A 25,172-nucleotide genomic window follows, 5' to 3' on the forward strand; every position below is an offset into this window, starting at 1 on the left:
TGTCAGCGCCCTCTCCCACTTGTTTTCAGCCTCCCACACAACTACCGTGGGCTTCTTGTAACGACAGACCCCTCTCTTAAACCACCTTTCCATTGATTTTGACTTTTGGTGACTGTTGGTTTGGATTTGCAGCTAGGGGACACATCTTTCCCCTCATACCAGCGACTAGAATGTGTTGGTGGTGGAGGCAGCGATCAATCGTTGATGTTGGAGCTCAATCGAACTCTTGAAGTGGCTGCCGGGAGCACTACGACAGTTTGAATTCTAAGATTGGGGTGAGAAAGGCCTAATCGAGCTTAGATTGTTGTAATTTTCTGTTGGAGTACATATAATTATTGTTTGAGCATGCTAGAATTACAAATTGATGATTTAGAAGGCATGCTAGAGATGTCGCTATTTTGGGGAAGTTTATGCCCATTTTGAGACGGACGAGGACCTATGTGCATAAGTGTTTTTCTAGCATGATGTGTTGATCTTCGAAGCAATAGGGAAGCATGGTAGAGATTGTGATGTTGTGGTGAAGGTTTAGAACCGTTTTAGCAAGCTTGGGAAATAGGCTTCTATTGATGTATATATGCGTTGTATGTTGAGAATCTTAATAGTAGGGAAGACGCCTCAACTATGGAAAACAAGTGAGAATCGCACATGTGATAAGTCGAATATAAGTTTGAGTTCTAATCGTTGGTGGCAACCTCGTGGGTTGGGAAAAGACCCTTTTTGGAGGGCTTCGTGGGTCGACACCCATTTGAGGCGAAGACATGCCTCGATGATGGTATTTTCAGATTTGTATCGATTGTAAGCGAAACGAGTAGAGAACTTACCATTTGGTTATGTTTGCAGGTACACCGGGCACGTCAAGTAGGCCTTCAGCAACGTGGGTCCTAGTTCGAGGTGTTTAGTAGACGCACGACAGGTATGGCGGCATTCCAAGCAAATCCCTGCTTGGGCAATTGTGTGAATGTGTGTTCCTACGATCGTGATATCCTAGGATTGTGATGTGATTGATGGATTGTTTTGTGAATGAATGTGTGTATGCATGCAAATTGTTTGATATATGATGTGATTTGTTTTGAAAGGCTATGAGAAGCATGTTTTGAAAATGTTACGCATTTGCATGTGCATGCTAGAATTGATAACTGTTTAGGACAGATGAGGTGGGGTATCGAGTCGAGTATCTCCTCGACCCCAATTATGTATTAGAAAGCATCCTAGAATGATAATTGTCTAGGACAGATACGAGCCAATCACGGATCCAGACTACTCTCTGTGGTTTGGCTAAGTTTTGAAGGGTGTGACTGATGTGTGTGATTGTGAATGATTTGTCATGTGACAAGCTATGTTTTGGAAATCTATTAGAAGTATGTTTTGAAAATGTTATGCATTTGCATGTGCATGCTAGAATTGATAATTGTTTAGGACAGATGAGGTGGGGTATCGAGTCGAGTGTCTCCTCGACCCCGATTGTGCATTAGGGGGCATCATAAAATGATAATTGCATAGGACAGCTACGAGCCATCACGGATCGAGACTACCCTTCGGGATTTGGCCAAGTTTTGAAAGATCTGATTGATGTGTTTGATAAGATGTGAATGTTGTGATTTGTTGCATATGTATTGCCGTGGGCAATAATGCAATTGATTGAAATTGGAGGGTAGTTGTACCCGTATTGTATGACGGCTAGCTATGATTGTTAATGTTATGTGTAGACCTCGTGTGGAGGCAATTGGAGGTGTGGATGGACTCGTGAAGTGTACCAACCTCATGAGCTAGCCAGTCATTTTGTGAATGTGCTATTATAATGATAATAATGAAAGAATAAGAGATGAGAGGCCAGTGGGATGTGGCTATGTGTTTGGGAGACGTCTGCTTTCGCCACTGGTCTCGCCTGTTTGGAGCGCAGGTAGTGCAAGGCCCCAGGGTACTGTTGTGTGATGTGCTTGGAGCGTTGGGCTCCCGCCTTCCCAAGCTGGGTGTCCTAGGGAAGGCTGAGTATCTCTCCTTGGAATTCACATATCCATGGATGAGTGCTCTATCGCTGCAGCGGATGAATGGATCCATACTGTTCTGGGCCACCACGGGGGTTGTCTCTCGGCTATGGGCCGCCCGCGGTGTGCGCGTGCCTGTGTTTGCACCCACAGGAACTGTCAATTCACTAAAGCTAATGAAAATGAATGTATGTGAATGAAATGTGTGTGAACGAATGTATGTGATTGATGGGCATGTGAATGCTATGACTGAAATGGAATGTTTAAGCATGTCTTGCATGTGATTGAGATTGTGTTACTGTGGCCTTTTCATGTTGTGGTCTATGTTAGGAGTTTTCTTGGCAAATGATGTGCCTATGTCCTGACACTACATGACGATATATTGTTTTTATGATTGTTCTCAGATTTGAGCCCTACCTAAGAGGGTTTGGAATTTTTCTGGCTTGTTGCCATACTGCGAAGGCTAAGCCCTCTGTTGTTTCATTTCTCAGGTTTTGGTGGACCAGGGGCAGCAGGTTGAGCAGATGGCTTCACTCACATCCTACTGAGGAGGTTTTGGGTCTTTTGTAGCGCTGCCGCTTCTTATTTTGATTGTATTATTGTCTTGTTTTTGTTAGACATCAATTCTATGTTTTGGGACATTTTTATCATACACTTAGATGTGATTTTGTATGAATCTGTTGACGGATCTTGGTGTATGGGTCCGGGTCTGGACCCGATCCAGTATGTCCTTGTTAGGGCATACTTATATTAGTGTAAACCCTAATCTTAAAGGTTAATGAAAATCTTAAGAGAGAGAGAGTCTGGTCGCTAATGGGCGCCAGTTCCTCTTCGTCCGTGGTTTTTTTTCCTCTTGTTGAGGGTTTTTCCATGTTACATTGTGTTCATCTTATTCCTTTGTTCTTGATCTTCGTGTTTCTACATGGTATCAGAGCCGTGAAGCTCCGGCGTGACTGATTCGAGTTTTTGTTTCTGTTGTGGCCGTGTGAGAGGAAGACTCGTGCCGGTACTGTTCATTGCCCATCGCCCGACGTGGTCATCACCCGACGCCGTTGGAGTTCCGGCGTCTCTTAAAGCGACGCTCTCGACGCTGTTGGAGTTCCGGTGACGCCTCGACGCCGTAGGAGTCCCTCGACGCCATCTGGAGTTCCGGCGACTCTCTGTTTCTGCCTTGCTTGCCGTCGCCGCCAGCAGCTCCACCAGCTGCATCGCCCGCGGTTCTCTGAGTCGCCCGACGTTACTCTGTCGGTCCCTGTTTTTGACCCGACGCCATTGGAGTTCCAGCGTCGCCCCATGCTGGTCCCCGGTCGTCTTCCTCCTTCGTCTGTTCTGCCCAGGCTGCCCGACAACGTCGCCCCGTTCTGGTCCCCCGTCGTCTTCCTCCTTCTTCGTCTGTTCTGCACAGGCCGCCAGACTCTGCCTTGGTTGCTACCGTGAGGTCTGGTGTTCTTCTGCTGCTGGATCGCTGCCCTGCTCTTAGTCACCACTCTTTCTGCCGTTGCTGTCCAGTGTTGCCGCCAGTGTATTGTTGCTGCTGGTTCTTTTTTGTTCTCTTTGTAAGGCTGGTCTATAATTATGGCAGCGTCTTCCTCGTCCCCCATCAACACTGCTCAATCTGAAATTGGGGCTTATAGAACTGAGAATGTTCCCATTCAAGTCACTACTATTCGCCTTACCAAGGAGAACTATCTCCCGTGGTCAGCCGCTATGACTATGGGGTTTGCAGGCCGCGGTCGGATTGCCTATATCAATGGAAGGAAACCTGAACCGGTAGAGACAAGTGGTGAGTGGGACACTTGGTTTCTTGAGGATAATCAAGTAAAAACTTGGATTGTCAACTCTGTTTCCGCTGATATCCAACCCCTTATTCTTCGGAAGAAGACTGCTAGAGACATGTGGGTGATTTTGGAGCAGATGTATGGCCAGAAGAAAACAGTTATCCGGACTTACCAACTAATGATGATTGTCTATGAAATTCGACAAGGGAACTTATCTGTTGCAGATTATTATGGGGCTTTGAAAGCCAAGTGTAGGATCTTGACTATTATTCTGATATTAATTGGCATTGTCCTCACGATCAGGCACTTTATGTTGCTAAAGAGTGGGAAAATAGGGTGTTCCTCTTTTTAGCTGGTTTAAATGATGAGTTTGAAAGCGTTAGAAGCCAGATTCTGAATTCAGGAGAAGTGTCGAGTATTGAAGATGTGTATTCTCGTGTTGAAGCTGAAGAACAGAGGAGGCTGGTTACATCTGGGGGAAAGAGAGATCTCATGTCACATAATGAGAGATCTGCTCTTGTTAGTCGAGGTCCTGGAGGCACTACTAGATCTCTTCGTAGATGTACTCATTGCAAGAAGAATGGTCATACTGTGGATTTCTTTTGGGATCTTCATCCAGAGAAAAAGGGTAACAAAGGGAAGTCTTCTTACAGGAAGCCGACTGTGCCTGAAGAGACAAAATCTAGCGGAGGGAAGATCTCTATTTCTGTTGAACAACTTCGGGAACTGAGGGCTTATTTGGGTCGGATCGATGTCAATCAGGTCGAGGCATCAGATGAGACAAAGGCTAATCATGCTCTTGCCATTGTAGGGGATAAAGGTAACTCTTGTGTAGGGGAATAGATCGTGGACAGTGGTGCTACTCACCACATGACGGGTAACCCTAAATTGTTTCATGAGTATAAGTTGTCTTCAGGACGGGAACGAGTATCTCTTGCAAATGGTTCTTCTACCTCTGTGGCCGAAGAAGGGAGCCTGTCCTTGTTGGACAAATTTCATGTGCGAGGAGCATTACATGTCCCTCAGCTTCCCTTAAATCTCTTGTCTGTTAGTAAACTTACTAAAGAGCTGAATTGTGAACTCATCTTTTCTGCAACTCGTTGTATTTTGCAGGACTTGGCAACAGGGAAGAGGATTGGGATTGGTTTGGCGTCTAATGGCTTATATCGTCTTCTCATACGTGTGGCCACGACTCTTATGGCAGCGATCAGCAAGACAGAAAAGCGAAGAGAAGATTGCCTTCAGTCCTTCTTGTATTGGCATGAACGCCTTGGGCATTTACCTTTTGGGATTTTGAAACAGTTGTTTCCTGATTTGTGTTCCGCTCTGAATTTGTCATTGATTTCTTGTGATGTATGTCAGTTTGCCAAACATGTGAGGGCTTCGTACCCTATTTCTACTAGTTGTGTTAATGAAGTTTTTTCCTTGGTTCACTCTGATGTGTGGGAGGCTTCGGGAATTCATACCCGTCAAGGTTTTCAACATTTTATAACTTTTATTGAAGACTTCTCTCGGACCACCTTTGTCTACTTGTTAAAGGATCACAGTGAGGTACCTCATATCATAGAGACCTTCATTCTACTTGTGCAAACTCAATGTGGTAGAACTGTTAAAACCTTTCGATCGGATAATGCCCGTGAGTATATGTGTCAATCAGTCGAGGAGTTCCTTCAAAAAAGGGGGATTGTTCACGAGACGTCCTGTAGTTATACTCCCCCACAAAACGGGGTGGCTGAGAAGAAGAATCGTCAGCTCCTTAATGTCACCAGAGCCCTTTTGTTTCAGAGGAATCTTCCCAAGCACTATTGGGGTGATGCAGTTCTTACCAGTGCGTATCTCATCAACCGCATGCCCAGTCGTGTGCTGAAAGGTCGGACTCCCCATTCTTTACTTCTGGGAAGTCGTCAACCTTTTCCCCTTCCCCCTCGTGTGTTTGGCTGTGTGTGTTTTATTCATGATCACAGTCCCAATGTTAAGAAACTTGATCCCCGGTCTATCAAGGGTGTGTTTGTTGGGTATTTTCCTACTCAGAAAGGATATAGGTGTCTTGATCCTACCACTGGCCGTGTTTATATTACAAGGGATGTTACCTTCTTGGAACATGCTTCTTACTTTTGTGAGAATCCTCTTCAGGGGGAGAAGTCTGTGGTTAGGGAAGAGCAGGAGATTCAATTTACAGATTTTCTGGACTACAAGAAAGAAGAACCTCTCACAACTATTGATGTGCCTGAGAAGGAAGAAGGGTGTGGCACCGGAACTGAGAAGGAAGGTCATCGTATGTTTGGACAGGTATACTCTAGACGAGATGCTCGAACAGGGGAGCTGACTTGTGGTGCGAGATCTACTTCCAATCCCAATGCGATTCCTTCCCTGGATGAACCAAGTCCTACCTTGAAGACTCAAGATGAGGTTGAAAAAGAAAATGAAGATCTTCCCATTGCCCTGAGAAAGGGTGTCAGGTCATGTACTCAACACCCGATTGGTAATTTTGTATCTTATTCAAGATTTAGCAAGGATTACAAGTGTTTTGTATCTTCTCTTTCTTTGGCTGTGATTCCCAGGACCGTTGCTGAATCTCAAAGTGATTCCAAGTGGGTTGATGCTATGAAAGAAGAAATGGAAGCCTTGAAATTTGAAAAGGAACATGACATGGGAAGTTGTGAAGATTCTTGAGGCAGCTCACTTGGTTGGATCCAAGTGGGTGTATACCATTAAGTACAAACCTGATGGAAGTGTTGAAAGATACAAAGCTCGTCTTGTGGCCAAGGGGTTTAGTCAAAAATATGGGATTGATTATTTGGAGACTTTTGCTCCAGTTGCAAAAATGAAGACGGTTAGAGTTGTTATGTCCCTAGCTGTGATGAAGGGGTGGAGGATGTACCAACTCGATGTTAAGAATGTCTTTCTCAATGGTGATCTCGAAGAAGAAGTATATATGCGTATGCCCCCAGGATATGAAGAACCAAAGAAATGTTGTAAGCTGAAAAAGGCCTTATATGGCCTCAAACAGTCGCCTAGAGCATGGTTCGAACGTCTCAGACGAGTGATGCAACATCACGGGTACAATCAAGGAATGGAGACCACATTCTATTTGTGAAGAAAAAGGAGAGCAGGGTCACTCTTTTACTCGTCTATGTGGATGACATGATTGTCACGGGAGATGATGAGGAGGAGATCTTCAAGTTAAAAGTGTTATTGACTGCTGAATTTGATCTCAAGGATCTTGGCAAACTGAAGTATTTTCTTGGTATTGAGATTGCTAGATCTAGTAGTGGCCTTGTGCTAAACCAGAGGAAATATACATTAGATCTGTTGGAGGAGACTGGTAAACTGGGGTGTAGACCCGCTTCTACCCCACTTGATATTGGACACAAGTTAAGCCTTAGAGATGGAGAGCTGCTCTGTGAAGAAGCTAAGGGAAGACATCAACGTCTGGTTGGAAAGTTGATTTATCTTACCCTTACGAGACCAGATATCACTTTTGCGGTAAATGTACTGAGTCAATTCATGCATGCACCTACTGATACACACCTGAAGGCTGTGGACAGAACAATGTTGTACGTATCGTACGATACAACCCCGTATCGTACGATACGTATCGTATCGTACGATACGTATCGTATCGTTTGAAGAAAACGATACGATACACCCCCCGTATCGTAAAAAGGGGGTGTATCGGCCCTGTATCGCACGTATCGTACGATACAGGGCCCGTATCGTACGATACGGCCTAAAAACGCAAAAGGGGGCCGAGACCTACTTATTCGGCTTCTTTTTCAAATTTTTCTTCCGTTCTTCATTTCTAACGCTTGGATAGTGCCGTGAGGGAGGGCGATCGTTCATTTTCACCGTGAAAAACTTGATTTTCATCGTCAAATCGAAGATTAAGTGGTCGATTTGTGCGTGGGTGCTTGATTTTCGTGGGAAGGAAAGGGGTTTTCTTCATTTCAGACATTTCTTCTTCGTAAGGTATGAAATCTCATGTTCTTACCATGTATTCTTAATTTTTTACCGTATAATCGTAGATTTGAAGACTTTGAGTGTTTTTCATTAAGTTTACCATAGGATTTCGTTTTTTTTTTTGAAGATATGGATCCTACATGGCAATGGTGTGAAAGGGTGAAGGAGAATAACCGTTTGAAACTCAAATGTGGCTTCTGTGGGAATACACTTTCAGGAGGGATTATTAGAATGAAACACCATTTGGCAGGGACCTCCAAAGATGCGTCTCCTTGTGTTGGAGGACCAAACAAACCTTTGCCTCCATTTGTGCGTCAACAATGTTTAGATATGCTTCATGCTTTACGTCAAAAGAGAATACAAAAAGAAATTGAAGATGCAGATGTAGGCTATAATGTGCCTTTGGAAGATGAAGAAGAAGAGGAAGAAGCTTATGAATCTATGGTTGTTGAACACTTGATTGAATGTTTTATCATTTATGACTTTATCACTTTATGGCTTATGGCCTTATTGATAAGGATTAGAAAGAATAATATTTGATTAACATCGAAATCTGCCCTAACTCCTCTTTATATAGACTAGAGGAGAGAGAGAAGTTACAAGAGAACCATCTAAAGGAAAAGTTATTACAAAAGTACCCTCTTAAACCTAAAACTGAATATAAACACATCTTAACACTCCCCCTCAAGTTGGAGCGTATATGTCAAATAGGCTCAACTTGGAACAGCAGCTTTGGAATGGTCCCCTTGCAAGAGCCTTAGTAAAGATATCAGCCGTTTGCCCTGTAGTTGAAATGTGTGAGGTACTTACAAACCCCTTTTGAATCATGTCTCTAGTATAGTGACAATCTACTTCAACATGCTTGGTTCTTTCATGAAAAGCCGGATTATTAGCAATAAACAGTGCAACTTTGTTATCACATAACAGTTGCATAGGAAGAGGCACTTCGACAGTAAGATCCAACATCATGGATCTAACCCACATAACTTCAGCAGTACCCTGAGCCATAGCTCTATACTCAGATTCTGCACTTGATCTGGCAACCACAGTTTGCTTCTTACTCTTCCATGTAACCAAGTTGGATCCAATAAACACACAAAATCCAGTAGTGGATTTTCTGTCCGAGGGGCATCCTGCATAGTCGGCATCAACATACACAGATATAGTGAGTGAGGTACCATTCTGAAAGAAGAGTCCCATTCCTGGTGAATTCTTTAGATACCTAAGAATCATCATAGCAGCATCCCAATGAACTTTCTTGGGCTTATCCATAAATTGACTCACTCTGCTAACAGCATAGGCAATGTCAGGTCGAGTAACAGTGATGTATAGGAGCTTCCCAACAATCCCTCTATACTGTCTCGCATCAACATCTTCAGTATCATCATCATACAAGCGGGTATTGATATCCATAGGCGTGGATGCAGGTCGACACCCCAGCATCCCTGTCTCTTGCAAAACATCAATAACGTATTTCCTCTGGCACATGATAAGGCCCTTTTGATTTCTGGCAAACTCAATACCAAGGAAATAACGTAGTTCACCAAGGTCCTTGGTGACAAAGTGATGTCCAAGGACATCCTTGATGTTGGAAATCCCCTGATCATCATCCCCTGTAACAATGATATCATCAACATAGACAAGAACTATCACCGTACCTGTAGAAGTCTTCTTGACAAAGAGGGAATGGTCGGCCGAAGAACGTCTGAAGCCCTCATTCTCAATATTCTCTGACAATTTCTGAAACCAAGCTCGAGGACTCTGTTTCAGACCATAAATCGCCTTTCGCAATCTGCACACTTTCTGACACTCCCCCTCAGCAACAAAGCAACAAACCCTGGTGGTTGCTGCATATACACTTCTTCATGTAAGTCACCATAGAGAAAGGCATTTTTGACATCAAGCTGTGAGAGGGACCAATTCTTGCTGACAGCCACAGCAAGGAGAATCCGTAAAGAAGCATGTCGTGCCACAGGAGAGAAGGTATCATAATAATCAACCCCATAAGTTTGGGTATAGCCTTTTGCAACCAGACGAGCCTTATATCTGTCAATACTGCCATCTGCTCTGTATTTGATAGTAAAGACCCATCTGCAACCAACAATGGCTGCATCAGCTGAAGGAGTAACAAGTGTCCAGGTGCCTCTAGACTGAAGAGCATCCATCTCTTCTTGCATAGCTGCGGCCCATTTGGGATCAGAGAGAGCATCCATGGGATTCTGTGGAAGAGCAATAGCCGACAGCCCCTTGACAAACTGTCGGTACATAGGGGTGAGTCTATCCATGGATAAATGACCAGAGATAGGATGCAAAGTACAACTGCGTGTGCCTTTCCTTTGAGCAATGGGCATATCAAGTCCGTTAGGAGCATGAACATGCTCGTGACATTCTCCTATGTCATCATTACATAAAAAATTGTCAGTTGAGTTTGTGTCAGGAATTACCTTGGGCGTGCTGGGTGAAGGCACAGGTGCACATTGAACAGGCGCAACAGGTTTAGTACGACGTTGGTAGACAGCCCCAAAACGTGGATCAACTGGTTTTGGACAACTCATGAGAGGTAGAGGAAATTGGACTTCATCATTTAATTCAGGCGCCCTTAATTGAGTTCCATTTGGGGAGAAGAAAGAGGTTGATTCAAAAAATGTAACATCAGCACTCACATAATACCGACGAGTAGAAGGATCATAACATCGATATCCCTTTTGAGTGCGGGAATAACCAACAAAGATTGTTTTGATGGCCCGAGGAGACAACTTATCTCGCCCAGGACCAAGCAACTGAACAAAGGCAACACATCCAAAAACACGAGGTGGAACAGAAAACAAGTCTCTGTCAGGAAAGAGGACAGAGATAGGAATAAGGTCTCCCAACACAGATGACGGCATACGATTAATAAGATAGCATGCTGTGAGAACAGCATCTCCCCAGTAAGAATGGGGAACATGGCTATGTATGATAATGGTTCTGGCAACATCAAGAATATGACGGTGTTTCCGTTCAGCAACCCCATTTTGTTGGGAGGTATAGGCACAAGAAGTTTGGTGGATGATACCCTTATCCCTGAAAAATTGTTCCAAAGAGGAAGCACAGAACTCAAGAGCATTGTCAGAGCGCACAATTTTGACACAAGTATCAAACTGAGTCAGAATTTCATTGATAAAATTTTTGATTACATGACCCACTTCAGATTTATGCTTCATACCCAACTAACACGACTATGGTCATCGACAGCAACAAGATAATATCGATGACCTTGAAGATCAGGTGTACGACTCGGACCCCAAACATCAAAATGAAGTAACTCAAACACAGAATGGCTACTTCGACTGGGCCGCGGAGGAAAGGATGACCGATGGTGTTTGCCCAACTGACAAGACTCGCATTGAAAAGAAGACTTAGGAGACAGCTGAGGAAGAACATGCAGCAGTTTTTGAAACGGTAGATGTCCAAAACGTAAATGCCAAGTATAAGCCGAGGATGAGGACGACCCTGCAGAGGTAGACCCAGCAAAGGGAAAGGGATGCACTAGCCTGTAAAGACCTCCCTGTTCACGGCCACTGCCAATCACCCTGCCCGTCAGTATATCCTGAAACACAAGAGAAGAGGAGTCAAATATCGCACGACAGTTTAAATCTCTGGTAATCTGACTGATAGATAGTAGGCTATGTGGGAATTCTGGTGCATGAAGAACATGTTGCAATGGTAATGATGAAGTAAGTTGGACCTCTCCAAGTCCAACAACTGGAGAATATTTGCCATCTGCTAGAATAACCGAGCGACCAGGTGGAGTAGGGACATAAGAAGTAAACTGTGCCTGTCTCCACAGGGATGTGTCGATGCACCCGAATCAATGAGCCAATCTGTAGTGTCAGAATACATACCAGATGAAGATGCACTGGCAGCAGTAGTGATAGTAGAGGTGGTCGGATCAGGAGCTTGTTGAGGTCTATCTCCAATCAAGTGTCTCAACTGAGAGATAATATCATCTGCACGTAACTCACTGGAGGGAACAGTATGCTGAGTCTTAGGCTGCTCTGGAGAATCAGTAAATACAGTCTGATTGGCAACAGCTGGACGACCATGTTTCTGCCAACACTTATCCACAGTGTGACCAATGCGATGACAAAACTGACATACTGGGCGCGAAGGGGTATTGCCACGGCCACGGTATCCTCGTCCTCTGGCAAAGAGGGACCCACCTCTGCCACGAGTAGCAAGCATAGCAGAAGTGGTATAAAGAACAGTCGATGAAGGGATTGGAATTCTGCTTAGCCTACTATAAGCTTCATCAATAGGAGGAATCGAGGGACTAGTGAGCATCTAATTCTTTGCTGATTCATAAACAGAGTCTAATCCAGACAGAAATACTTCAACCATAAGCATATCTCTGTATGCCTTCTGTTGTTCACACTTACATGCAGGAAAGTAGCTGTTTAGTCTCTCAAACATGGACTTGAGACTAGAATAATAAGTATGTAGAGGGCGACCATCTTGGCGCATCTGATGAATATCATGATGAAGCTGCATAATTCTTGTTTCATTCCTTGCTTGTGAATAGGTGGCTGCAAGGGAATCCCACATATCCTTTGCACTTTCCTTATGCAGGACTTCATTGGCAATGTCTTGAGTAAGAGTACCAACAATCCATACCATAACCAACGAATTATCTTTAAACCAAGTAGTATATTTTCCTACCTTCTGTACGGGCTCGGGCTCCAATATAAGATGTTCCTTCTCATGAGCGATCAAGGTTCTTTTTACTTGCATGGCCCATATCTCGTAATTACCCCCATCCATTTTGGTGATAAAGCTGGAAAATGGGGAACTCTTCATCTCTCCCGACGACACAAATGAAGAGGTATTAGCGCCGCTGCTAATTTCAGACATCGCTCAACACAATGGAGGAAACCAAGCCACGGAATAGGAAGTGCAGGCAAAAAGAAGACAATCACATATCGAAAGACAACATGCTGATCATGAAGCAGTTAACGCAGGCAGCAATCCATAAGTCTGATCGGCTGGAAGAGGCAACAACAGAACTGAACGAAGAGAGATACCAGAGACGACAGCGAAGACGCTGAGAGGAAAATCAGCGTGCAGAGCAGCGGCGGAGCAGAGGAGAGTGGTGGAGACAGCAGAGGCGATGCAGCGTGCAGCGGCGATTCAGCAGCAGCGGAGAAGCAACAGCGACGGACGGCGGCGGCGGGCGAAAATGACAGAAACGGCGGGCAGCGGCGAAGATGACTGCAACGGCTGACGGAGGCGTCGGGCGGAGAAGACAGCAACGGGCGGAGGCATCGGGCGGAGAGGTCAGGACAGCGACTGGCGGAGGCGTCGGGTGGAGAGGTCAGCGACGGGCGGAGATGGGTGGACACGAGCGGGCGGAGGAAGCGCAGCGATGGGCGCGGGCGGCGCCGCTCAATCGGCGTGCCAAGGAGGAGGAGACGGCTGCTGCTCTGATACCATGATAAGGATTAGAAAGAATAATATTTGATTAACATCGAAATCTGCCCTAACTCCTCTTTATATAGACTAGAGGAGAGAGAGAAGTTACAAGAGAACCATCTAAAGGAAAAGTTATTACAAAAGTACCCTCTTAAACCTAAAACTGAATATAAACACATCTTAACACTTATGCTTTGTTGAATGATATTGTATTATTGTTATGAATTTTGATGTTTATGAATGATGAACGCGTAAGTTTATAGCAATAATAAGTCTATCATTATCTCAAACATGTTTTCTATGAACAATTTATTATTTTTAATTTTTTCTGATTTTTTTATGAATTTTCCGAATTTTTTTAAATTTTTTCTGATTTATTAATAATTTTTTAAAAAAATTTACAATACGGTTACGATACGTTACGATACGGCGTATCTTAAAGCCCGACCGATACGGCTTACGATACGCGTTTTACAACATTGGGACAGAATATTGTGCTATTTGAAGAGAAATCCTGGCAAGGGACTCTTGTATGTGAAACAAGAGACTGTAGAGATTGAGGGGTACTCCGATGCAGACTGGGCAGGTTGTGCTGATACTCGACGGTCTACCACAGGGTATTGTGTCTACTTGGGAAGAAATCTTGTTGTCTAGAGGAGCAAGAGACAGGATGTGTGTTCTCGATCTAGTGCAGAGGCAAAGTATAGAGCCATCGCTATGGGAGTGTCAGAGTTACTATGGCTGAAAATATTGTTGACTGATATTGGAATAGAGGTTGAAGGACCAATGAAGATGTACTGTGACAACAAGTCTGTAATCAACTTAGCTAACAACCCTGTACTACACGACAGAACAAAGCATGTTGAGATTGATCGTCACTTCATTCGTGAAAGGATTGATGCTAAACAGTTAATCTTACCTTACATGAAGTCTGAAGACCAAACCGCTGATGTTTTGACGAAAGTTCTATCTTCAACTTCATTCGAGATAAATGTATCTAAGTTGGGCATGTTTGATATGTACGCCCAACTTGAGGGGGAGTGTTGACGGATCTTGGTGTATGGGTCCGGGTCTGGACCCGATCCAGTATGTCCTAGTTAGGGCATACTTATATCAGTGTAAACCCTAATCTTAAAGGTTAATGAAAATCTTAAGAGAGAGAGAGTCTGGTCGCTAGTGGGCGCCAGTTCCTCCTCGTCCGTGGTTTTTTTTCCTCTTGTTGAGGGTTTTTCCACGTTACATCATGTTCATCTTATTCATTTGTTCTTAATCTTCGTGTTTCTACAGAATCAAAATTGTTATATGAATGAAAGTTTGCCCCATGGTTTCAAATGACATAGTTCCCTCTTTTTTTGAATTGTTGTGTAGTCGCACCTCAATGCTTTATCTTTAGAAAAAAAATTTGTTTGAGGGTCAAAAGGTTGAGGTGTGACAGTTATGTCGACGAATATGGCAACCATAAGTTTTAAACAGTATAATACTATGATACATAAAGAAATGATTGTACACAATAAGAGGGATGGCATACCGGCAGTTTCTTCCAAGAATTTCTTCTCGAGTATACTCAGTCAGCTCTAGGAAGCTATCAGATGCAAATATCTGTGCAGCAGAGCACCCATAACAGGTCAATGTTGTAGAAACCAAAATGTAATTTGTTGAACATTCATATAAGATTGAAGATTTGGAGAATGAATATGAATTAGTATCACATAAATTTGAACTAAGATAGACTCAAAAAGTGACCATTTCTGCTGTGAGACAATATAAGCTAATTGGTTTTGTTATAAGGAGAAGAAGGGGAGACATGAACACTGCAGCTAGAAACAACTTAGAACAGTTAATAAATGGATCATATGCTGGTACCTAGTGCTTGCAGACAGTAAAGCAATGAACAGTCTAAAAGCTGAGTCCTATATTATGGGCATTGCATCATCAATAAAGCAAAGTACACGCATTTTGGATATTTAAAAACAGGAAGCTAATGATATCCATGATGTAACCTTTTTATTATGGTAAACTAATAATCAACAACAAGAGCAACCAAGTATCTCAATACATCCTCTCTACATAAATGCAATCTATTTAGATTTGGTCCTTACAATTGGATTGTCGGGAAGCCTGGGATCTGTAATGACAAAATTTTTTTCAATACGTTCCAGTGTTGTGGCCAAATCAATTGCTTGACGGATATCTCGCCCCCTCTGCAGACGGTCCCAACTGTTAGATCGTTCTATGTCTTTTGTCATCAAAATCTCTGGCTCAATAGGAGTTTCAGATTCTTCCTTTTTTGCTAGACTTGATGCTCTTCTTCTAGATCTGCATCAGCAAATTAAGTGTTAACATATGCAGCATTTAGTTCTCCCTCCCTCTCTCTCTCTCTCTCCCTCTCTCTCTCTCTATATATATATATATGTATGTATGTATATATAATCGTCCCATCAAGAAGAATCAGATGGCCCTTTCCCTAAAACGAAAAGCAAAAAAAAAAAAAACTTTCATATATCCTTTATTTGCAATGACAGGAACAGTTCAGGTAAAACCATAACAGAAAAAAAAAGAAAAAGAAAATAGAGAATCAAATCAGGATTATACAATTCTGCCTTTCCCAAACTAATGGTCAGGAAAAACTCAAACAGATTGCAATTTTAGATGCTGGTGACATTCAGCCAATGCATGCAAAATGTTGATATCATGCTTGTAAGAATTACCATTCATAATTGTGTAACAATGTCAGCCCACTTGTAAACACAGATGTGATGTGGTAAGGAAAAAATAAAATCAAATTCATCTAAGGTGAAAGTACCCAGAAGGATTTTCAATGGCTGAAATTGTTTACATGTACAATTCAGAACCGAAGGCATCTAAAGCACATAGCCACATATGGTTCCACGATTGCATTACCCTTTTATCGAAAGTCGCTCTGATTTTCCAGAACTCTTGCTAAGATTGCTGCTTCTTCTGGATGCAATGGATTGATCAGTCTGCTGACTATCCTCTTTTACATTATCCATTGATTCTTTTCCCGCTGAGTCGATCTTCAATGGATCATTCCCAATGCCTTGGCCTTTGCTTGGGACCTCATTATCGACCATTTGTTTATTAGAATGAGGATGCATCACTGTCTGAACAACTTCAGTAATTGAGGAAATGGCTTTTTCCTTTTGACGAGCTGAATGCAAGAAAGAAAAGCAGTGATAAGACAATTATTGATTATTGTAGAAGTAAAACCTGCACCAAGACTTCAAGGAAAAGGTTCTCACCATCATAACGAATGAGAGATTTAGGCAGCCCGTTTGGCCTCAAGGATTTTTCATTTAAGCCCTCCGTATATTTGCTAACCTCAACCTGCATTCTGTGACGAGGATGGGCAGAAATGGATTTAACATGAACGTAACCTCCTGCTATGACTAAAATTTCCAAAATAGAAAACCAAGGGCAAAGCAGAATAATACAAAAGGCATCACATTTCTTCCCAAGTACAAGATGCCCCATAATGCATCTTTCCATTCTGATACTCTATCCAAGCTATCAGTATTCTATCTAATGATGGAACGCTAAGAAGACCAGAGTGTGAGTCAGCATACTTGCTTTTCATGTTCAAAGTAAAATGATGATACTGAAAAGAACAGCAATGGTGATGCAAATTTCATCAAAATGCTGATTTGAGGTTGCAAGTGTAGTTGTGGAGATACTTTGCCACTAGATTTAGTAGTCATAATGTTTGCACCACGACAAGAATAGCTATTATTCTCTTTACTAACCCTGCATATGGTTCCCATTGAGATTTTAGGCTTATTGAGAAGAGAAGCTATCAAATTCGTGTATACAAATTAACAGTAAGTGAATTTACAGTGCATAAAAGAGACTCAGAAATAGACAAGGGGCAGATACATAATAAATAAAATAGAGTAAAATTCATATGTATTTGAGTGTTCATGCATGTATGAACACATATATACATGTGCATGAATAGACCATAGATCCCAGCATCTGTAAATGCACTCCTTGACATCTAGGTGCTTGAAATTAATCACTTGCACTTCCAGATGCTTTTTAAATAAATCTATCTATATAGATAGGTCCAGAAACCTAGGACTTGACAAACTATAAATAACTTTCTGGTGAATAAATTGGATTCAATAGTAAATGGTCAGGCCATTTAATTTAGAAAAATACAAATACTGATATATAAATCAGAAAATTATGTACATACATCTAGTCCCAATTTGTTGATCATGTAAATCATGTCTACACATTCAAATTTGTAAAGTAATACAGATAATGTGCAGGTTGTCAATTTCAGGCATTGTAGATGTCAAAGAGCATCTCTCTGTATGTCACTTTCACACATACCTCTCACGTGTGATTAGGTTCCCCTTCTACGCTGTCCACTATTTTTTGATCAGCAGAGAGAAGAGAGAAAGGAAGGGTAGAGAAAGAAAAGGAAAGAAATAGGAAGAGATAGAATAGGAGAAGAGGTCGCCGGAAAATCACGTCAACCATCACCGGAGAAGGATGGAGATAACCGGCTCTGATACCATGTTGTAAAAGATGGAGAAAAGAGAGGGAACACAAGAGCACGAGAGGGAGAGAGAGAGAGAGTGAGAATAAACTATCATTACTTCATTGCTAACCCTAATCTCTTACTTAAAGAGAGAATAGGGGTCGGCTAGAGTCTTTACACAAGAGAGACACATAAAGATATAAATGACTAAAGAAGACTCTTAACTTTTGAATAATCAGAAAACTACCACACTTAAATATAAACTTTCTAATTTCAACACTCCCCCTCAAGCTGGAGCATAGATATCAATCATGCTCAGCTCGTTACAACATCTAGAAAAATCACCAATGGGAAGAGCCTTAGTAAACATATCTGCCGCCTGATCTTCAGAAGCTACATGAACTGTAGACACAACATCTCCTTGTATAAGATCCCCAATATAATGACAATCGACCTCTATGTGCTTTGTTCTCTCATGAAATACTGGATTATTTGCAATGTAAGTAGCAGCCTTGTTATCACAGTGCATTTTCATAGGAAGAGGAACTTGAATACTCATATTTGTTAGCATAGACTTAACCCAAGTCATCTCAGTAGCCGTTTGAGCCATTGCTCTATATTCAGATTCTGCACTTGATCTCGAAACTACATTTTGTTTCTTGCTTCTCCATGATATTAGGTTGCCCCCAACAAAGATACAGAAGCCTATGGTGGATTTTCTGTCATCAACAGACCCTGCATAGTCAGCATCACTGTCAGCAACAATTTCTAAAGATTCCCCTTTCTTGAAAAAGAGGCTCTTGCCCGGAGATGACTTTAGATATTTCACAACCATCAATGCAGCATCCCAATGGACTTTTTTAGGTTTTTTCATAAACTGACTTAGTTTTCCAACAACAAAGCTAATGTCTGGTCTAGTCACAGTGACATACAGAAGCTTGCCAATAAGTGACCTGTAAGATCGTGAATCCACTAGCTCCGATTGATCATCATGAAGATGAAGACGTGGATTCATAGGAAGATTAGCCGGCTTGGCTCCTAACATCCCTGTATCCTGCAGTAGGTCAAGTACATATTTCCTCTGAGACAACACTACACCTTCTTTGTTATGAGCAACCTCAATCCCAAGAAAATATCGCAAGTGACTAAGATCTTTCGTGACAAAGTGTTTATGAAGGAAAGTCTTTGTGACCGAAATTTCTTTATCACAATCACCTGTCAGGATAATGTCATCAACATAAACTACCATAACCACTATACCTTTGGAGCTCTTCTTGATGAATAGAGAATGGTCCAAAGGAGATCTTTCAAATCCACACTGTGAAACGACCTCAGATAATTTGTGAAACCACGCCCTAGGACTTTGTTTAAGTCCATAAATTGCCTTCTTGAGACGACACACTTTTCTACACTCCCCCTGTCACTCGAACCCTAAGGGCTGCTGCATATATAAAGCCTCTTCAAGATCACCATAGAGAAAGACATTCTGTACGTCCAGCTGATACATAGGCCAATTAGAGTGTACCGCAACAGAGATAATGAGTCGAATAGTACCCAACCTGACCACAGGAGAGAAAGTCTCAAAGAAGTCAACTCCACATATCTGAGTATAACCTTTAGCCACTAATGGAGCCTTATATGTAACGCTCGGCATATGCAGTCGGGTCAGGGTCCAGACCCGGACCCGAGCTCCACTTGCGTGTGAGCCCGACGCCCTCTCCTCCCTCGTCTTTTCCTCTTCTCCCCCGTCTTTCTCCTGGATGCCTCTCGTGTCAGCACAAAGAAGAAGAAGAAGACGGTGGTGGTGCAGGGCGGTGACGAGGACGGCGGCGATGGCGCAGGTAAGCCTCTCTATCTCTCCGCCTCTTCCTCCTTCCTCGTAATTCTTCTCCTCCTCCCTCCTACGCAGCCTCTCCCTTCTTCGTCAACACCATCTGCCGCACGTTTTCTCTCTCTCCCTCTCTGCTAGAGCTCCCTCCTCGTCTTATCCGTCTCCTCCTCACCATCTCTCCCATTGCCCCCGATCAATTTCCCTCCCCTCTGCCTGCCTTTCCCATTTGCCCGAAACCTCTCCCTGTCAGTCTCCCCTCTATCGGCAGCCCTTCAGTCAGGCACTCTCCCTTTTTCACACTCTCTCTTTCCCGCCAGTTTTCCCTCACTTTGAGTGTCTCTCATCTTCAACCGAACCAGCTCTTCATTGTGGAAGGTCCTCTTTTAACCTCCTTATTGCTGTTTTTGATTATTTTTGGTCGTCGTTGGGTTTGGAATCGCAGCTTGGGGACACTTTTTCCCCTCATACCAGTGAAGTTAAAGCATTGGTGGTGGAGGCAGTGATCAATCGTTGATGTTGGAGCTCAATCGAACTCTTGAAGTGGCTGTCGGGAGCACTACGACAATTTGAATTCTAAGATTGGGGTGAGAAAGGCCTAATCGAGCTTAGATTGTTGTAAATTTTCTGTTGGAGTACGTATAATTATTGTTTGAGCAAGCTAGAATTAAAAATTGACAATTTAGAAGGCAAGCTAGAGATGTCGCTATTTTGGAGAAGTTTATGCCCATTTTGAGATGAACGAGGATCTATATGTATAAGTGTTTTTCTAGCATGATGTGTTGATCTTCGAAGCAATAGGGAAGCATGGTAGAGATTGTGATGTTGTGGTGAAGGTTTAGAACCGTTTTAGCAAGCTTGGGAAATAGGCTTCTATTGATGTACATATGCGATGTATGTTGAAAATCTTAATGGTGGAGAAGATGCCTCAACTAAGGAAAACAAGTGAGAATCACACATGTAATAAGTCGAATATAAGTTTGAGTTCTAATCGTTGGTGGCAACCTCGAGGGTTGGGAAGAGACCCTTTTCGGAGGGCTTCGTGGGTCGACACCCATTTGAGGCGAAGACATGCCTCGATGATGGTATTTTCAGATTTGTATCGATTGTAAACGAAACGAGTAGAGAACTTACCATTTGGTTATGTTTACAGGTACACCGGGCACGTCAAGTAGGCCTTGAACAACGTGGGTCATAGTTTGAGGTGTTTAGTGGACGCGCGACAGGTATGGCGGCATTCCAGGCAAATCCCTGCCTGGGCAATTGTGTGAATGTGTGTTCCTACGATCGTGGGATCCTAGGATTGTGATGTGATTGATGGATTGTTTTGTAAATGAATGTGTGTATGCATGCAAATTGTTTGATATATGATATGATTTGTTTTGAAAGGCTATGAGAAGCATGTTTTGAAAATGTTACGCATTTGCATGTGCATGCTAGAATTGATAACTGTTTAGGACAGATGAGGTGGGGTATCGAGTCGAGTATCTCCTCGACCCCAATTATGTATTAGAAAGCATCCTATAATGATAATTGTCTATGACAGATATGAGCCAATCACGGATCGATACTACTCTCCGTGGTTTGGCTAAGTTTTGAAAGGTGTGACTGATGTGTGTGATTGTGAATGATTTGTCATGTGACAAGTTCTGTTTTGCAAAGCTATTAGAAGCTTGTTTTGAAAACTGTTATGCATTTGCATTTGCATGCTAAAATTGATAACTGCGTAGGATAGATGAGGTGAGGTATCGAGTCGAGTGTCTCCTCGACCCCGATTGTGCATTAGAGGGCATCATAGAATGATAATTGCATAGGACAACTACGAGCCATCACGGATCGAGACTACTATCCGGGATTTGGCCAAGTTTTGAAAGATCTGATTGATGTGTTTGAGAAGATGTGAATGTTGTGATTTGTTGCATATGTATTGCCGTGGGCAATAATGCAATTGATTGAAATTAGAGTGTAGTTGTACCCGTATTGTATGACGACCAGCTATGACTGTTAATGTTATGTGTAGCAATGTTATAAATACGCTAGTATCGGTCGGGCCGACCTATACGCCGTATCATAACATATCGTAAACGTAGCGTAACGTATCGTAAAATTAATTTTTTTAATTTTAAAAAATATTTAAAATTCAGAAAAAATAGACAAAAATCCTTAAAAATCTGAAAAAAATGAACAAAAAATCAGAAATCAAGAAAAATAAAAAATGTATTCAAATATAAAAAAGATCATCATACATAAGGAACATTCATGTGTATACTATCAACAACACATTCAAAAATAAGAAATCAAATATTCAAATTAACATAATAAGCATCCATCACAATTTTAAATTTGAAAATTTTATAAAATTTTAGGACTTAAAGTCTTAAGACTTGGAGTTTTAGGACTTAGATTACATCACAATTTTATAAGTTCCAACATATAGTCATCATCTTTCATGATTCAACGATGATATCTCCCAAATTGATGAATCCTCGGTTAATTTTTATGAAAATAGGCAAAATCTCTCCCTCCTATGTCAATTGGTGTCTTTAAATAGAAGAAGAGATAGAGGAAGGAGTGTTTAAACTTTTAAAAAATAAGGAATTTTATGTTTTCTCCCGTATCGTACGATACGGGGGTGTATCGCCCGTATCGTACGATACGGTGCCCATATCGCAGCATACGGGCGATATGCGTGTGATACGCACGTATATCGCATGTATCGTTCATCTTGATACAGACGATCCATATCGTACGATATGCATCCGTATCGTACGATACGGATAACATTGATGTGTAGACCTCGTGTGGAGGCAATTGGAGGTGTGGGTGCACTCGTGAAGTGTACCAACCTCATGAGCTAGCCAGTCATTTTATGAATGTGCTATTATAATGATAATAATGAAAGAATAAGAGATGAGAGGCCAGTGGGATGTGGCTATGTGTTTGGGAGACGTCCCGCTTTCGCCACTGGTCTCGCCTGTTCGGAGCGCAGGCGGTGCAAGGCCCCAGGGTACTGTTGTGTGTTGTGCTTGGAGCGTTGAACTTCCGCCTTCCCAACCTGGGTGTCCTAGGGAAGGCTGAGTATCTCTCCGTGGAATTCACACACCCATGGATGAGTGCTCTACCGCTGCAGCGGATGAATGGATCCATATCGTTATGGGCCACCACGGGGGTTGTCTCTCGGCTATGAGCCGTCCATGGTGTGCACGTGCCTGTGTTTGCATCCACATGAACTGTCAATTCATTAAAGCTAATGAAAATGAAAGTATGTGAATGAAATGTGTGTGAACGAATGTATGTGATTGATGGGCATGTGAATGCTATGACTGAAATGAAATGTTTAAGCATGTCTTGCATGTGATTGAGATTGTGTTACTGTGGCCCTTGAGTGGCCTTTACATGTCGTGGTCTATGTTAGGGGTTTTCTTGGCAAATGATGTGGCTATGCCCTGACACGACATGATGATAGATTGTTTTTATGATTGTTCTCAGATTTGAACCCTACCTAAGAGGGTTTGGGATTTTCCTGGCTTGTTTTCATACTGCGAAGACTAAGCCTTCAGTTGCTTCTTTTTCAGGTTTTGGCGGACCCGAGGCAGCAGGTTAATCAGATGGCTTCACTCACATCCTACTGGGGAGGTTTTGGGTCTTTGGTAGTGCCGGCGTGTCATGGTTTGGTCTTTTTGATGTCTTATTTTTGTTAGGCATCAAAGTTGTGGTTTGGGCATTTTTGTCATACACATAGATGTAATTTTGTATGAATTGAAATTGTTATATAAATGAAAGTTTGCCCCATGGTTTCAAATGACATAGCTCCCTCTTTTTTTGAATTGTTGTGTAGTCACACCTCAATGCTTTATGTTGAGAAAAAAAATTTGTTTGAGGGTCAAAAGGTTGGGGTGTGACATTATATCTCTCTACAGACCCATCTGAATGGTACTTGAAAGTAAAGACCCATTTAGAGCCAACAATATCACAATTTGAAGGAGGATCAACCAATTCCCAGGTACCACGTTGTAAGAGAGCATCCATTTCATCTTGCATGGCTTTTCGCCATTTACAATCTAGTAGTGCTTGTTGGTGACTAGTCGGTACAATATGGACTGTCATAGCATGAAGAAACTGTTGTAAGTTGTCATCAAGGTGGTCAGTGGAAACAAATTGTGAGATAAGATGCATAGTACACTGTCTCTTGCCTTTGCGCAAGACTATGGGCAAGTCCTGAGAAGGATCAATGTCAGGTATACTTACTTCAATGGAGCTCACATCCTGAGAAGATTCTGATGGTCGACCATGAGAGGGATCCTGCCGACACGTGTATACCAATGGAGGGTCCTGGAATCTATTCATAGTCGGAGTAGGAGAGGGAAAAGACTGCAACGGGACTGGAGGGATAGGTAGAGAAATAGGACATGGCATCTCAGATGACACAGAAGTAGGACTAAAGTAGGATTGAGACTCGAAGAAAGTGACATCCGCACTGATATACTCTTTGTGAGTTACTGGATCAAAGCACTTGTACCCCTTTTGGTTTCGAGGATAGCCAATGAACACACACTTAATGGCTTGAGCAGCAAGTTTATCACGTTTAGGCCCAAGGATGTAAACAAAACAAGTACAGCCAAATACTTTTGGTGCAAAACAAGTACAGCCAAATACTTTTGGTGCAACAGGAAATAAGCTTCGATTGGGATAAACAAGTTTAATCGGTACTTTGTTGTCAATGGAAGATGATGGTAAACGATTTGTCAGGTAACAAGCTATGAGTATGGCATCTCCCCATAAGTTTGCAGGTACATGATTATGAAGCATTAGGGTACGAGCAACAGTTAGAAGTTGTCTATGTTTTCGTTCGACAACTTCATTCTGTTGTGAGGTGTGAGGACATGTAAATTGGGAAGAGATACCATTTTCAGCATGAAAGGTCATTAAGGTAGATCATTTGAACTCAAGAGCATTATCAGTGCAAATACACTTAACCAGAGAACCAAACTGAGCTTTTATTTCAATAATCAAGTTTTTAAGAATAGGTACTACTTTAGACCTTTCTTTCAAAAGAAATACCCAACTAACTCGAGAGCTATGATACACCGGTACACCTCCTTTGGAGGCGTACCCTACCGGTACCGATACGACACCGGCACCAGTACGGGGCTGGGTACGGCTCCGATACGCGTTGACCGTACCGGGTACGATCAACGTACCGGAGGCCGTATCTGACCTTTTTCGGACACGGTCAAGTTTGACCGAGTCCAAATTTGTCTTTTTTTTTTAACGATTATTTCATTTTAAATTTTATATCTATTTTAACGTTTTAAAAAAAACAAAAATCGTAAGGGTTTCGCTCGAAACCCTTTTCTCGTTCCTCTTTACCTCTCACGAGCCCGGCGATGAAGGCAGCGGCGACAGGCGACGGCAGAGGCGACGAACGGAGGGCGGAACGACGACAGCAGCGGCAACCGACGACGGCAAACACTAGGAGGTGACGGCAGGCAGACTGTCTTACCTCTCAAGGTATATTTTTTGTCTTTTTGTTTTTATTTTTAAACCATTTCAGCGGCTCCACCCCTGCCATCGTTGCCGGCAACGACCGGCATCGACAGGCAGAATACCCATCGCCGCCGGCAACGACTGGCGTCGACAGGCAGAATACCCATCTCCTCCAGCAACGA

The 25,172-nt window shown here is 42.6% G+C and overlaps 1 protein-coding gene across 1 annotated transcript in view; it reads right to left on the reverse strand.

Annotated features, from left to right (window-relative positions):
- LOC116256790 (phototropin-2-like) overlaps positions 1–25,172 on the reverse strand; it is a 106,726-nt gene that overhangs the window by 72,626 nt on the left and 8,928 nt on the right. Inside the window, exons 5-8 of the mRNA XM_031633276.2 lie at positions 16,432–16,523; positions 16,073–16,340; positions 15,271–15,487; positions 14,700–14,770 (exon numbers count right to left, since the gene is read on the reverse strand). Of these exons, the coding sequence (XP_031489136.1) occupies positions 14,700–14,770; positions 15,271–15,487; positions 16,073–16,340; positions 16,432–16,523 (648 nt within the window). The remainder of the gene's footprint in view (positions 1–14,699; positions 14,771–15,270; positions 15,488–16,072; positions 16,341–16,431; positions 16,524–25,172) is intronic.

Source organism: Nymphaea colorata, chromosome 6, assembly GCF_008831285.2.
Source record: "Nymphaea colorata isolate Beijing-Zhang1983 chromosome 6, ASM883128v2, whole genome shotgun sequence".
In the NCBI taxonomy this organism is placed as follows: Eukaryota; Viridiplantae; Streptophyta; class Magnoliopsida; order Nymphaeales; family Nymphaeaceae; genus Nymphaea; species Nymphaea colorata.